This window comes from Branchiostoma lanceolatum, chromosome 8 (genome assembly GCF_035083965.1).
Source record: "Branchiostoma lanceolatum isolate klBraLanc5 chromosome 8, klBraLanc5.hap2, whole genome shotgun sequence".
NCBI classification, from domain to species: domain Eukaryota; kingdom Metazoa; phylum Chordata; class Leptocardii; order Amphioxiformes; family Branchiostomatidae; genus Branchiostoma; species Branchiostoma lanceolatum.
Genome location: NC_089729.1, coordinates 12,956,557 through 12,971,074, shown reverse-complemented (window position 1 = coordinate 12,971,074; position 14,518 = coordinate 12,956,557). Strand labels below are relative to the sequence as shown.

Sequence of the window (14,518 nt, the reverse complement as noted above, 5' to 3'; positions counted from 1 at the left end):
GAGGCGAAACGTTCTAATTGGCCCCAGGTTTTAATTAGATTGACTCCACCAAGACTCCTATTTCCGCCTAGGGCCAAGGACACGAAGGTCACCTTTAGAACTTCATATTTTACGCCTTTAGGCCATGTTGATTTGATTATATATATGGCATCCTCTGTGAACCCCAAAACTTATGCAGGCGTGCGAATAAAAAAAAAGTTGCCTTCATTATGAAATCTTGTAATCAGGAAGATTGAACAAATGAATAAACACACAGAGTATGGTATACTTAAAAAAAATCATTTTTGTTCCTTCACATCTTCTTTTTTGACTTTGGAATTGGCTTTGGCAATCTACAACATTAGTTTACGTTTTCTAAAATATTTCTGTTTTTTTTTTTTTTAATTTATGGCATGTATTGTCTCATTTGAGACTGTTCCGTATGATTTACAGGATGGCCGAAAATCTTCTTTTTTTTTGTTTCGGACGAAAATTGATGCTCGCGCGGATGCCATCCATAAAGTCAAATCAAAATGGCCTTACTGTGAAAATTTAAAAAAAGATAACTAAAACAGTTCCGGGGTTCACTTATTATATACCAATGACGAATATGCGTCTTAAAGACTTAAGTTGTTTCCCCACCTGTTCCTTTTATTGTTATGAATGCTTCGTAAATCGCCATGTCGCTTCTGTTTCCATTTTTGATACAACTGTAGCTATGAAACTACTGTCGTCACATCGTTTGTGATTTGCTTTTAGATTTAGATTATCAAACTGGCATATATATCGCAACTTTTGATCGAATAATGTAATCAATTTGGTTTGTAATCGCTTGATATATTTGATAACCCATTGTAACAAACTGTACATAATTCAGGGAGACAAGTAGGTTTGTCGTTCAAATAAATTGATCAATAGAATTGAGAATAATAAAATACAAGATTTATAAATTGGGATTCATCGAACTAGTGTTGAGATACCTAAGTCATGCTAGCTTGTATTTCTAATACTTAATTTCCCTTCATAACACAAAATGTTTGTTATCGATTCCAATTTATTGCAGAAGTTTCCTGCAAATGATTTCATTCATTAAAAATCGTTCGGATTCCGCATATCATTGTTGCTAATATTATAGTGTATAAATGTGGCGGTATGTCCTCAATAATGTACCACACTCAGTCGAACCACTAATTTATATTCTTTGCCGCGATTTCGAGAGATCTATTGACTGTCATACTTAACCGTAAGTACCCTTATCGCAGTCTTCCAGATAACGATGGCTTCTTGAGCCTCACCAATGCGCCTGAGGCTGCATGTTGCTATCTGGATATGCATCAGATTTTACTTCTTCGGATGTGACACGCACTTAAACGGAGACACAATGGCGTCTGCCACTTGTCAATACCTAAATGTATTACACTTCAACCAATACTTCTGTTACAAGCCTGTTTGTACACATGTGTAACACTCAATAAGGACACTTCTGTTACACACCTGTTTCTACAGATGCGTTACACTCAACATGGACACGTCTGTCACACGCTTGTGCGTACAGATGCGTTACACTCAACATGGACACGTCTGTCGCACGCTTGTGTGTACAGATGCGTTACACTCAACATGGACACGTCTGTCACACGCTTGTGTGTACAGATGTGTCACACTCAACAGGGACACGTCTGTCACACGCCTGTGCGTACATATGTGTTTCACTCAACATGGACACGTCTGGCACACACCTGTACGTACAAATGTTTTACACTCAATTGTGACACGTCTGTTACATACCTGCTCGTACAGATGTGTCACACTCAACAGGGATACGTCCGTTACATACCTGCTCGTACAGATGTGTTACACTCAACAGGAACACGTGTGCTACAAACCTGTACGTACAGATGTGTTACGTATACACTCAGCATGGACACGTCTGTTACACGCCTGTTTGTATAGACAACCAAGGCGATATAAGTAAGCTCTGGGAGTTTCGGCTTTTACCGGAGGAAATATTGCGAGACACGCGAGGTCAGCACACAGAGGTAGGGGAAGGATAAGATAGAGCAGAACCCTCAGGATGCACTCATCGTCCCCATGGATAAAGAGCAACACAGATAAGTCCAACATCCGTGGTATCATACTGTTGTCCATTACCATCCCTATACCAATAAAGAAGCAGATAAGTGACCACTATTGCCACCTGACATGAAACGGCAAGCGTGCTTGAAGGTCAGCAGAACATGACATGACATGACATGATGGCTGCTTTACGAGCAGGACAGGGACGTTGGTTGATTTCACCAAAGCGTTTGACACCATAAGCATGAAAGAAATTGGTAATTATGGAACGATGCTGTCCACCACAGTTCCTCAACATGTCCATACAGTTGTATAACAAACAGCCAGACGAAGGTAACAAGAAAATGTCGCCCTGTCAGAGTCTCAGTTGTCAGGGTGTCCCTCAGGGTAGCATCCTGGCACCGATTCTATTCACCCTCCTCTTCGACATGCTGCTACAGATCTATAAAAGATCGTAGCAGGTCTTGACGTTGTTTTATCCGTACCCACGCCAACGGCAGCATGTTTGTAATGCGTGTTGTCCTTAACCAACCGTCGCACGTAAACTCATAGTATCCTTGTCGGATGCAATCAGATTAAATGTGCACCAGGAGCCGTATTCCTGCCCCCACTGCTCCGCCACTGCTCCGTGGGCGGTGTAGTCGGTCGCCGGTTAATTCCGACATCAACCCGCTTGGGACACCGGGGGATCTAGTCACTAACAGCAATCGTATGATCCACGATACAGGCTATGATGGGGGCGCATCAAAAGTCGAGAAGCTATTCATTCGGATCCGGATTACTCCTATTCTTTTAGAGAGTCTTCGCTCGCCTTTGTAAAAAAAAACATCTTAATGGCGAGCATTGTAAGGCACAACATCTCAAATTTATTAATGAATTTCCGCACGGGTGGTTTGCATTAATTTGTAGACTGCAACAGTTGCCTTCATCTCGTTCATAGGCCAATGGCTAACTTTTCATCTACTCTTCGTGAAGCATGGTATAAATTATGAAATGTAAGCCTTTTATTTGCTGAAACAAAACAAAAGAATAGAATATAATAAGCGTAAGTATGTAGTACTCGTGCGCAACAAGATATCGATGAAGATCCCATCTCGTAGTTTTATGCTTAACCCGTTCAAAGACGATATATCTTCAGATATCGGAAAGAACAGACCACGATATATCACAAACACATTTTTTGTTTAGATTTTATCAAAGTGTTCGTGGTTTTCCTTTAGAATTATGTAGATGGTTGCTATCGCAAGTGTACTCTTGTAAGCAGCCAGATTAGCAGAGAAAACGTCACCCCCCTCCATATACGACGTACAATGCTTCAAAGAACATTCAAAATTCACAACAAGCAGGCCACCTCTACTTCCTTCTGGCAAAGATGCATATAAGTATGAAAAAACACAAGATCCTTTGGTGCGTACCAATGGCGGATGCGCATATAGATGGAGTAGTCAGCTTGTCTCTCAAAGGCATTATGTTCTTCGATGGCAGAAAATTGACGTGTTATATGCAGTTGCCTGTGGTGAAGGCTGTGGAGATACAATATGAGAGGCGCCAAGGTAGCACTTTCAAATAGCACTTTCCTTCTGGCAATGAATGGTTGTAGATTTGAAAAGGTGGTAACTGTAATTTGCCTGGTGCTCTCATACGGGATAACTGTGGTTGGATGTCGTATCTCTTCGCACGAGCTGCAGATGAGCTTGTGTATCCAATCAAAACGAATAGCACAGGTGACCAATAGGGCATTTTATTGTGACGTCATTGCTGTATAGACCACCATGTTGGTGTCCACATGTGCATTTCAGTTAATCATAGCGTTCTCGGACATTTAAAGACCTTCGGACCCTCAAAAACAACCATAATCAAATATCTACAGCTGAAAGAAAAATGTGTCAGAAGAGTACTGTAAAACCTGCCGATGAAAAGTAAAATGCAAATAGGGGCACCAACATGGCGATTAGCACCTGTCTACTTCATTAATATGCGAAGTGAATGAAAACGATGTTTGTGGCGTGAGGTCTTGTCTTGTTTTGCTGGCCTCTTTCATGGGGAGTTTCGGCTGATTTACGTAATGATAAACGTTCGCATCACCGAACCATCAAGCTCAAGAACATAACGTAAAATTAGCATGTATAGTGTTTTTGAAGAAGGCATACCAATGCCTCATGTAGACATGCAAGAGACCTTCACGTGGTTTATTCAATGATCATTTTAATTGGGAATTAATGAGCTCTAGAAGGACAAAATTGTAAGACTTACTTTTCAACGATATCAGGTTGTTTTTCACTTACAGATTGAATGAAACGAGTCCGAAAATCGTTTGTGAAATTCCGATGTCTTTTGTAGCTCTTATGTCAAAGATGACCTTTCAGAGAGGACATGTAGACCAAGCAAATATAGTTTATTCACAAACGTCTTTATTTTTTCGTATCTATATCTTTGATGTTTCTTAGAATATGACATATCTATACAATATATATATAAACACACAGGCTAGCAATCTGTAAGATTTAAAGCAGCCACTTCAAGTACTAGTGGACTCACTCAAACGTACTTTGATCAGTTGGGCCGGGGGCCCCCAAGGGTGCACTCACCGAGCACCATCAACATACATCAAGTTCCCTGAGACATGGCTTGGAGACGTTACACCGACCGACAGAAAGGTCATGCGAAATGCCAAACCAACATGTTAAAATCCTGCACACGTTGGTACGACTGGAAGAGCTGTCTCCGAACCCTGTGATAGATAGGACCAAGGTACAGCCACCAAGCCCCGCTGCCTGGCCCTCGTCACAGGCTACCGACGGAGCAAGGGCAACGGAGGGGTGGGAAGCCATCAAAACCTATGAGGACGTTACTCCTTGAAGCTGGTGCGCATGTCCAAACTGTATTGACAAGGCCTTACGGGCGCGGTGAAGCACGCTCCAGTTTTCATGCCACTTCTCTCCGCTGACACCCCTAAACCCAGCAAGACTCTTCACTTTGCTTTGCTTTAGGTTTCTATTGATATTGCATATAGATTTGAGTATCTTTCTCTATTTGCTTCTTTGCATATCTTTGGAACCTCTTGAACAGTCCTTGAAACGCCCTTGAGTCGGCAGATATCTAGATATCATGAAGATGATATCTGGACTTCAGCAATGTTTAATCTAGACTTTGTCAGTGATCTGAAGAGTTTGTATTTTCATATTGTGTCCTTCAACAGAATGCAGGGAAGTTTTGCACCTTTTTGTAGATGTGATGTTTTATGATGAGAAAGAGTGACCATTGTTGACACTTCTTGAAACGCCCAGAAATTTTCTACCCTTAAAAAATCATGATCATAGCATGTCCAGAACATATCAATACCGGACATTCCGCTGCAGTACTATAGGAAGCCACTAGAAGGCCCATAATCGAATTTATCCTGTGTTTATTGTGGTCTTCTGACAAATACCAACACGCCAAAGACATCATACAGATCTACCCACGACTTCTCGAGGTATGCAGTTTATAAACAAATAAACTAACAAACGAACAAACAAACAAACAAACAAACACACGCAAACATAAAGTTCATGGCGAAAGTAGATATTGCACTGATCCATCAAGGTATACTGTATGAAGTCTTAAAACACACAAAATAAACGGCAACAAAAACATAACCTTCTAGTCAGAGGTAACTTGAAAGAGGGTAAACGATCAGGTTCTTTCGCTGTGTGTTTCCTTCGCCTGCAAGAAATGGAGAGAGGAAAAAAGCAACCAAGCAAGTTGATCCAATTTGCCAGGTCCAGCCACGTACGCAACATTACGTTCTTCCGAAGCGACAAGCATCCGTAAATGACGTCAATAGCATTTCTTCTGATGGGCGGTACGACTTTGTTCGACCCTCAAAAAACTACTTAACTTAATGGCCCTGAAGATTCGTGACAGAATTACAAAGCTATCTTCCCGTTGTATGACCGTTATAAAGAATCGCTTGAGATAAAGTTCATTTATTACCCTCGGGAACTTGAGTTGTCCATTTTTGTGGGCATCAAGCATGGGTAATAAGTAGAGTAGCGGGAGTCGTTACACCTTAAAGGAAAGCTATCGTGTGATAATTATGACCGTGTATTACAGTGGGAGTGCGCCATATGCCGTCCACTCAAGGTTACAATTTACACAGCGTAATGAAAGGATGTATGAAGACATTTACGACTCTAATTAGCCCATTTGAATAGCTTTTCCACCGACATGCCCCGACATACGGTCAGCTAAACTGAGAGAGCTATTGAAGTCGTTGTGAATTGAAACCGTAATTCAACATGCCGAATGCGTACTGTGCATTTCTAGCTAATGGCGTTTTTAGCCGAGCTCTCTGCGGAAGGTCTTTCTAACTGATCGATTCCAATCAAGTCTTTCCGACCGGTTGCCTTTGTCGAATACTACATGAAAACGTGCCATTCATGCTGGGAGAGGTCTTGTTTGAACTGCAGGAAATGCCTACCTCATCAATGTGGTTTTTTTAGAGGATGTAGTCCACGCGATGGGTGAAGATATCTTTAAATGTGCGGCGACTGTGTCTCGTCTTGCTTGCTTACTACTGAAGCGTGAAGGTCTCATCTAGAAGAAATCTTCATAGACGCTACATTTACGTGGGGCGCGTATAGGGAAAAGTTGCATGTTGGATTAGCACAATGTACAGCCATTTTAGTCAATCATAGTAAGCTGCCAAATGTACATTTAGACATAAATATCGACTAAGAAAAATAGATTTAGAACCTGGTGTAGTAGCAGAATGAATATAACAATTATTAAATTTCAAGTTTGTGTACAGTTCTTGCCACATGGCAGTAAAGCTACATAGTTGCTGGAACACGCCGGGAACAGATATATAGAATATCTATAGAAAGGAAGCAACTCTCATCATGAAAATTTATCGACAATATGTAAGCTAGGTCGCACACCGTTTGTAAGATAGTATTGTTCATCTTGTTTAAAGTATGACTGTCAAAATATTAAGACCTAATCATATGTGATCAAGTAAAGAAATTGTGACATTCTTTGTATATTTGGTGAATAAACGGGGAAAATTCAAATATCAAAGAATCAAAAAACGAAAACAGCAAATTTGCATAAAATTACACGTAAACGTGCAATCTAGCTACCTCCTCGCATTGATATTTGGTGAAGGCACAATGATAAAAACTTTATTACAAAGGCTTGTCCGATGGCTATTTGCGAATAACACGATAGATACAATTAATGAGGAAAAAACATTGACGATGCGGGACATGTGGCTACTCTGATTTTAATTGCTAATGTTCTAAATCTAAACTTGTGGGGTCATCAATATCATAACAACAAAAAACACCACTGCTGTAGGAGAGTCAAATTTTAGCCGAAAGGACAAGTGACAAAACTGATATAAACAATGCGAAATTATAAATAAGAAATTTGACGTATCTAAAGACACAAACTTACATAAGCCGGCACGAAACTTTATCACATAGGCTCCTCGTATTGAAATGGCATATACAACTGACTCTTATATTTCATAACAGAGTTAAATGTCTTTCGAGAGGAAAAGTGACAAAATCAATATCGACAAGATGAGATTATGAACAAGATATAAAGTTACATAAACTCACACATGTAATTTTTCAATTTTAGAACTATGTTGTAATCTACCTCCTTGCACTAAAATGGCAAATAACACTGATATTGGCACTGCTAACAATGTTAGATGTATAACAAAATGACGAATGGCAGAATATATGCAAACAGTACCAGATTATAAAAGAAGGAAACTTGTTTGAAGACAAAGAGGAACATAAGCCGGCACGTAACTTATCTTGAATCGCGTGAGCTCCTCGTGATAAAAAGGCAAATACCACGAATGTTTACAGTAGGTAACAGAGTGAAATGTTTGTCCAAAGCTGGGCAAGTAATATCAACAATACCAGATTATCAAAAAGGCATTAACTTACATATAAGCTTACGCGTAACTATATTACTTTTTCATAAGAATGATCTCATGACAATTAATGTCAGCCTCGTATAAACATGGAAAATGTTAAGACCATGAAACAGAATCAAATGCCTAACCAAAGAACATGTTGCAAAGTCAATATCAGCAAAAGATTATAACGAAGAGATTAAGTTACAGAAATCGAAACGTAACCATATCAATATTTCTATTATGATCATGTTAAAACCTAACTCCTCGTTTGAAAATGGCAAACATCATTGATGTTTATGCTATGTAATAGACACACATGTCTAGCCAAAGAACAAATGACAACGTCAATATCAACAATGCTGGATAATCTACAAACTTAAATGTAACTATATCACTTTTGCTTATCACAATGTTAAAATCATGTTATACAATACGCTCTTTAATAAAGATTGTAAATGCAGCTGATGCGTATACCATGAAACAGAGTCAAATGTCTGACGAAACGACAAGTGACAAAGTCAATATTGAAAATACTGCAGTGTTCACGTCCGATTCAGTGTCCAATCTGTCTCCGTTACAACGCGCTGGCTATTGCCATTAACATGCCTTAAGATGCCATTTACAACGTTTTCAATCCATAACAATCCGTCCTTTTACTTTCTATTAGGTGTTATTGCAAAATGTGCACTTGTACTTGATTGTAGTGTACTTTTGGACTTGTAAAATGAGGATGTAATGTTGGTTTCCATACTTCTAAATGTATTCTTCAATACATTTATCAGCATATTAGCAAAAAGACCACAGGCACTGCTGACATTTGCATGTTTTCTATTTACTTTGTGACAAAGAAAAGGAAATGCACCTAGAATTGTGGAGGTATTTTCGAAACAGGGTCGTTAACTACAGTGAAAACTAGAAAAAAAGCAAAGATGGTTCGAAAAACGCTTAATTTATCAATCAATTAAGCCAGAAGAAAAAACGGATCATTTTCATAAAAAAACTGGCTATCTTTGTTGTTGTTGTTGTTCCTTTTTCGGGAAGTTTCGTATTTCATAATGTAGTCATTGCCGATATTAGAAACAGGTGTAACCAGAATGATGAAATAACTTATATCTTCTAAACGGTATTACCGTTTATACCAAATCTACAGGCTACGTATAAATCTGTAGGTTGTTTACTAATAGGTGAATTTAGAATCCCATGCACATTTGCCATGTTAAAGGATGATAATAGCATTACGAAAACCAAGAAAGTTGCTAATTGTTAGATGTATGATTACTACAGAAAATCCAAAAGATGCAGTGTTGTTATGAATTCTAAACAAAACTATTTACAAAATGCGGGGTAGTCCAACAATGAGCAAATACCTATCGGCAATGTATTTAAGCCCTAGAAATCCTACAATAATGTTCTTCTCTGGACATGGTATTGCTTCCGCATTTGACGATTGTAGTCTGAGAAAAAAAAGAAAGAAAGAAAGAAGTTAAAATATAACAGCTAAAACATTCTATTCTCGACGTCCTGTGCAACATCAGACTCTACCGCCAACCAAGTAGTGTCCTCTGTGAGCAAAATTAAGTGATGTTTATGAGACGACACGTGACCCAGCCAACTGACGAATCGCCAGCCATGTAGATGATTTCTGAGTCGGCATTGGTTGAACTATAAGCACCAATCAGCGAGCTGCACACATCGATCTCGTCTGGTTGATTATATTTCGGGCAATGTCGGCATACGTACTTCAATTCAGACCTCAAATGCACTTCACAATCATTGAGTCTGATTTCGCTGACCCAAACCGACACTAGACGGACCATCTGTCGTCTACCAAATTTGCCAAGTGTCATACAAAGGACGGTGCTGAGGTTTACCCGCAATCTGGTGCTTGTCAAAAGGGCGTTACGGAGGTAGTGTTCTGATTTTACGAGTCAGTTCGAATCCAGACAACGTACCTGGTGTACTGGTACACAAAATGATAAATGAAATAAATACTCTTTTCTTTTGCCTTATAAACAATACTGGAATAAACAAAGGACCTCTGTGCCAGGTTATCATTGTGGCGTTGAACAAAAAATACTGAACGACATCGATATCCATAGCCCCCAACACTGTGCTAACATAAAGCTGTTCGCACGATTATATACTGCCTAGAATATACCACAGATGAGTATAATGTGCCTTGCCTATAAAGAGATATCCTTTCACCAGCATTCAAACCCATTCAACACTTTCTCTCGGCATGTTGCATGTGACACCAGGCCTGTAAGGTCAGCATCGGCACATTTAAACGTCGAGCCAGACACTGGTCATGACCTCCACAGTGACCCTGGTGAGGCAAAGGCTGCCCAGCAAGACTCGCCGACATCCCGAAGGGTCAACCACAACTTAGACCTGTTCACGGCTCCTGAAGGCCATCAGCTCGCCATTAGAGGTCTTGGCCTTTTTGGCGTCGGCTATTCGAACCCCAATCAGAGTTACGACATTAGCAGCTTAATATACGGCTATATCATCATGTATTTCAACTAGCGGGGCTTCTTTGTATGATAGTAAAGTATCCAATGTTATGGAATGATCTGTGGCAATGCTTTAATCAAGAATTTCCTGAGATTCAAAACCGTGTTGGTCTTCCCAAAGGACAAGTATGTTTTGATTACCATCTTTATCAATTTTCTTATCATTGCACCAGAGATGCAATGGTTCTCATCACCTTTGATAAAGTTCTGTAAAATGACTAAAATGAGTTAATCCGACTTATTCACATATAGCTAGTACTGAGGGGGAGTCTAACAAAATATCAAATTTAGATGTCATTGCTTTTAGTATCATGTCACGGGGGGGGGGCTATAGCATAATAGATTCAGTAGTAATACTAGTAGTAGCAGTAGGCAAAGCAACAGGAGCACAAGGAGGACAGGAACAAACGCAGCAGCAACAGAAGCAGCAGTAGTATTAGCAGTAACCGCAGCTGTATTAGAAGCAGCAATAGCAGTAACCACAGTAGTAGTAGTAGTAGTAGTAGTATAATATTAGCAGAATAAGAGATTCACTAGTAGTAATAGTAATCGTAATAGTAGTAGTAGTAGCAGCAGCAGCAACAACAGCATTGCCAGCGGTAGCTATAGAAGCAACAGGTAGAAGCAGCAGTGGTAGTAACAGCAGAAGCATCGCTAATACCAGTAACGGAATCATAGAAACAGCAGCAGCAGTGCAAGTAACAGCAATGGAAGTAGAAGTGCTAGTCAAAGACGCAGAAGTGCCAGTAGAATCAGAGAATCAGTAGCACCAGAGGCGTAAGCAGCATTCGCCATGCTAGTAAGAGTAGTAAAAGCAGTACTGGTGCTATTTGACTCAGTAGCATTAGAGTCCGTGGCAGTAGAATCACCAGCAGCAGTGCTAGTAGAACCTCGAGCACTAGCATCAGCAGCAGCATCAGCAGTGCTAGTAACAGCAGCAGCAGCAATGCTAGTAAGATCATAAGCAGTGGAATGAACAGTAACAGCCAGCAGAGTTAGCATGCGACAGCAACAGACAGTAGCAGTAAATGGCAGCAGTCATACTCAAAGTACCAGCAGCAATTGATAGCAGCAGAAGATCAAGAAAAGGAAGATCAGTGGACACCGTAACCAGATACAAGTAAGCACAGATCTCTTATTCATTACCTACCTTCTGGAGGTAATGAGTAAGGATTTGCAGAGTAATTTGAACAGGAATATATACCAAGCAGTGTAAGGAAGACAAGTGGGAGAAGGCCCAACGTGACGTAACGCTATACTAAATCGATACCTAGGATCATAACGATTGACATGATTGTATTATCGGGCTGAGATTAAATCTAACCTCGGGCTATCGGGTTTTCGATTATCTTGGCTTCGTAAGACTTCGTTAATTATGTGTCGCATCTCTGAACTCTATAGACCGAGACGAAGAGAATCTAACAAATAGTTAGGACTTTGGAAGATTTTATTTTCGGAAAAAAGTGATATGTTAGCCTGAGTGTCATCCTGTTTAGTTCCAGGGTGAAGGTAGAGCCTGGAACTGAACAGGATGACACTCAGACTAGTGACATGTTACTAACCGCTACGTATTTGCTGGACTATCGTGTCACGACGATGAATATGCGGCTGAAAGTATAAGCCTCTAAATCTGGCTGCAGAATTGGATCTTAAGATCTTAAGATTCCTCGAGATTATGTCCACTCTGTTTTGAATATCCGTTCAGATGGTAACCGTGTTCTCTCTGTCTGGACCAAGCGATCCTGAATAGTTAAAGATGTCATCCTTAATTGAGGTGAAGCATGATGCTTTTTTTGAATAGCCAGTAGTAGTGCAATTCGGCTTTGTTACGGCTTTCGTTTTCAACAAAGCACATCGGGTCACCCGACTTTACGTCTCCATCCGAAAAGACGAATGCAGCCCCTAACAATCGTACCCGAGCGGGGTTTGAACGTCCATTCTCTTAAGTACACTTATAAAGTATTGACGAGAAAAGATGCATTCATCTTATTTTGATTAATGTTTTTGTCATCTTCAACATCGAAATACTGATTATCGACAAGAGAAGGGTAAAACATGAAAAATATAAGCAGCGACAGATATATGTAGATCAGCAGTTACTAAACTACTTATGTCAAGTATGGAAACATTATATTCAAAACTAATCCATGGCCTCCTTGATGTCTAGCTGTCTACGTTTCCTTCCCATTCTGTGTGCTCATGGATGCGTCCGTAAAGCGTTCTTGCGATAATATTACTTGACAGAGCATAAGACATAGCTGAAGGACCACGTTCAATGCGTTTATATGCTCCAAGCACATTTCCGATTCAAACAGACACAACCATATAGGGTCATGACTCTTATATCAAGCCTGCGGGGGATTTCAACAAAAAGCATTACTGCGGAATTTGAAGATTCCTTTCTGTCTAACCTAGTGCTCATCAAGAAATTTATCAAGTGGATATCACAGCGTGTTTGCTATATTGATTATTCATTGATACGGTAGCTGTTACAATGATCGACCTAAGTGTGACCCAGGAAAAGTAATAACGGGTGACCACTACGTGACAGATAAGGTCAACCCCTAGGGAAATGTTCGTACTGCCCATATCTTTTAGGATGAATTGTCGCTAACCGCGTTTTATGATCCTGTGCTATTTTGCCTAAGCGTGTAAAAGATATAGGAGCATGTTTGAAAAATATCTTTATTCTTCATGAAATATAAAGCTACATTTTCGTTGCTTCACGTTGATATGTTGATTAAGTATAGTGGGAATATTTAGACCTTAGATTGAACCCTTTGTTTCCTTAAACAAATATGGAAAAGCCATTGTAGTATATGTGCATGCCCATTTGAAAGGGCAAACGACCGCGCCCAAGTAATGTTTAATTTAAGAAAAAAATGAATAAGATCAGAGCCCTCTCTTTATTCGTTCTCCATGCAACAAGGACGTTTGGTGACATGAAAGTTATATTTCCTTTCGACACAGCAGGGCATTGGACAAAACTAAACCTTGTTGGACCTGCTAATGAACATGGAATGCGAGATATGTCATCACACCTTTTACGCCTTGGCTCCCCGTAAATAGTCGCTGTTATTTAGGGACAGCTAACAGCTGCCTTCCTGATTCCGCTTAGCTTGCCCTAAATACTTCAACCGTAATGAAGCTATTAACAGATTCGTAAGAGCGTGTGGAAACCTAATGGAAACCCTGTATCTATGATCTGGATTGAAGCCAAAAATGCTCTTGGTTTTGCTGTCGACTATCGCTGAACACTTGGCTTTCCCCAATCCCCGCACAGCGCCCCCGCTGGAAGTGATATTCGCGTCACGTGCAGGTGCTCATCCCAAAGGTGCGACTCGTCGTCAAGAGGTCGTCTTCATAGCCATCGAATACCGGCGTCACTTATACGTATCGTTAATAGGATGTCTGGAGAAGCCTATATCATGCAACACTTCGCTGCTCGCTCTCGATCTCTCTCATTGTATATTGGAACTGTAAAATGCTAGAGTCATACCGCACTTCCGACGTCGCCATAGATACGTTCAACATCGCTGCAGGCTCTCTCTTCTCTCTCTCGGTCCCGCCAAGAAAATCTCACCCGTCTGACGTCACGGCACTCTGGAATTCTTCTCCCACAATTCCTAAGAAGTATCCTCAATTTAGAGCCCCTGCGGTGGCCTAATTTTTTGCTCAGGTTACGTTCGGGTGACAGGACGATGTTTGTTTGTTCGTTTTTTTTCTACCCGTCCCTGGCCTCCTTGCTGTGTCAAATGGACGGACCGGTGTTGGGCTATATGTCCTCCCTAGAATTACCCCTCACTTTACCCCCAGAAAAAAATCAATAACACTTGCGGTATAATCAATAGCTAGACCAGTAAATGAATGGGATAGGGTCACATTTATTGGAGTTGAGAAAACACAAGCAATGGGCAGTATTTCCTATGCAATCGTATTTAATGGTATTTCCGATTGTAGTCCGTTAAATGGTTGGATATCACGGGTATATGGTCACTTCCTCATCATGATTCTATTTTAGGCCACCACATGC

General features: G+C 40.4%; 1 protein-coding gene across 1 annotated transcript in view; it reads right to left on the bottom strand.

Moving 5' to 3' along the window:
- The window catches only part of LOC136440403 (protein kinase C alpha type-like), an 82,354-nt gene extending 68,183 nt beyond the window's left edge, over positions 1 to 14,171 (bottom strand). Inside the window, exon 1 of the mRNA XM_066436435.1 lies at positions 13,985 to 14,171. Coding sequence (XP_066292532.1) covers positions 13,985 to 14,019 — 35 coding nt within the window. The 5' untranslated portion in view covers positions 14,020 to 14,171. The remainder of the gene's footprint in view (positions 1 to 13,984) is intronic.
- Positions 14,172 to 14,518: the final 347 nt, after the last annotated feature.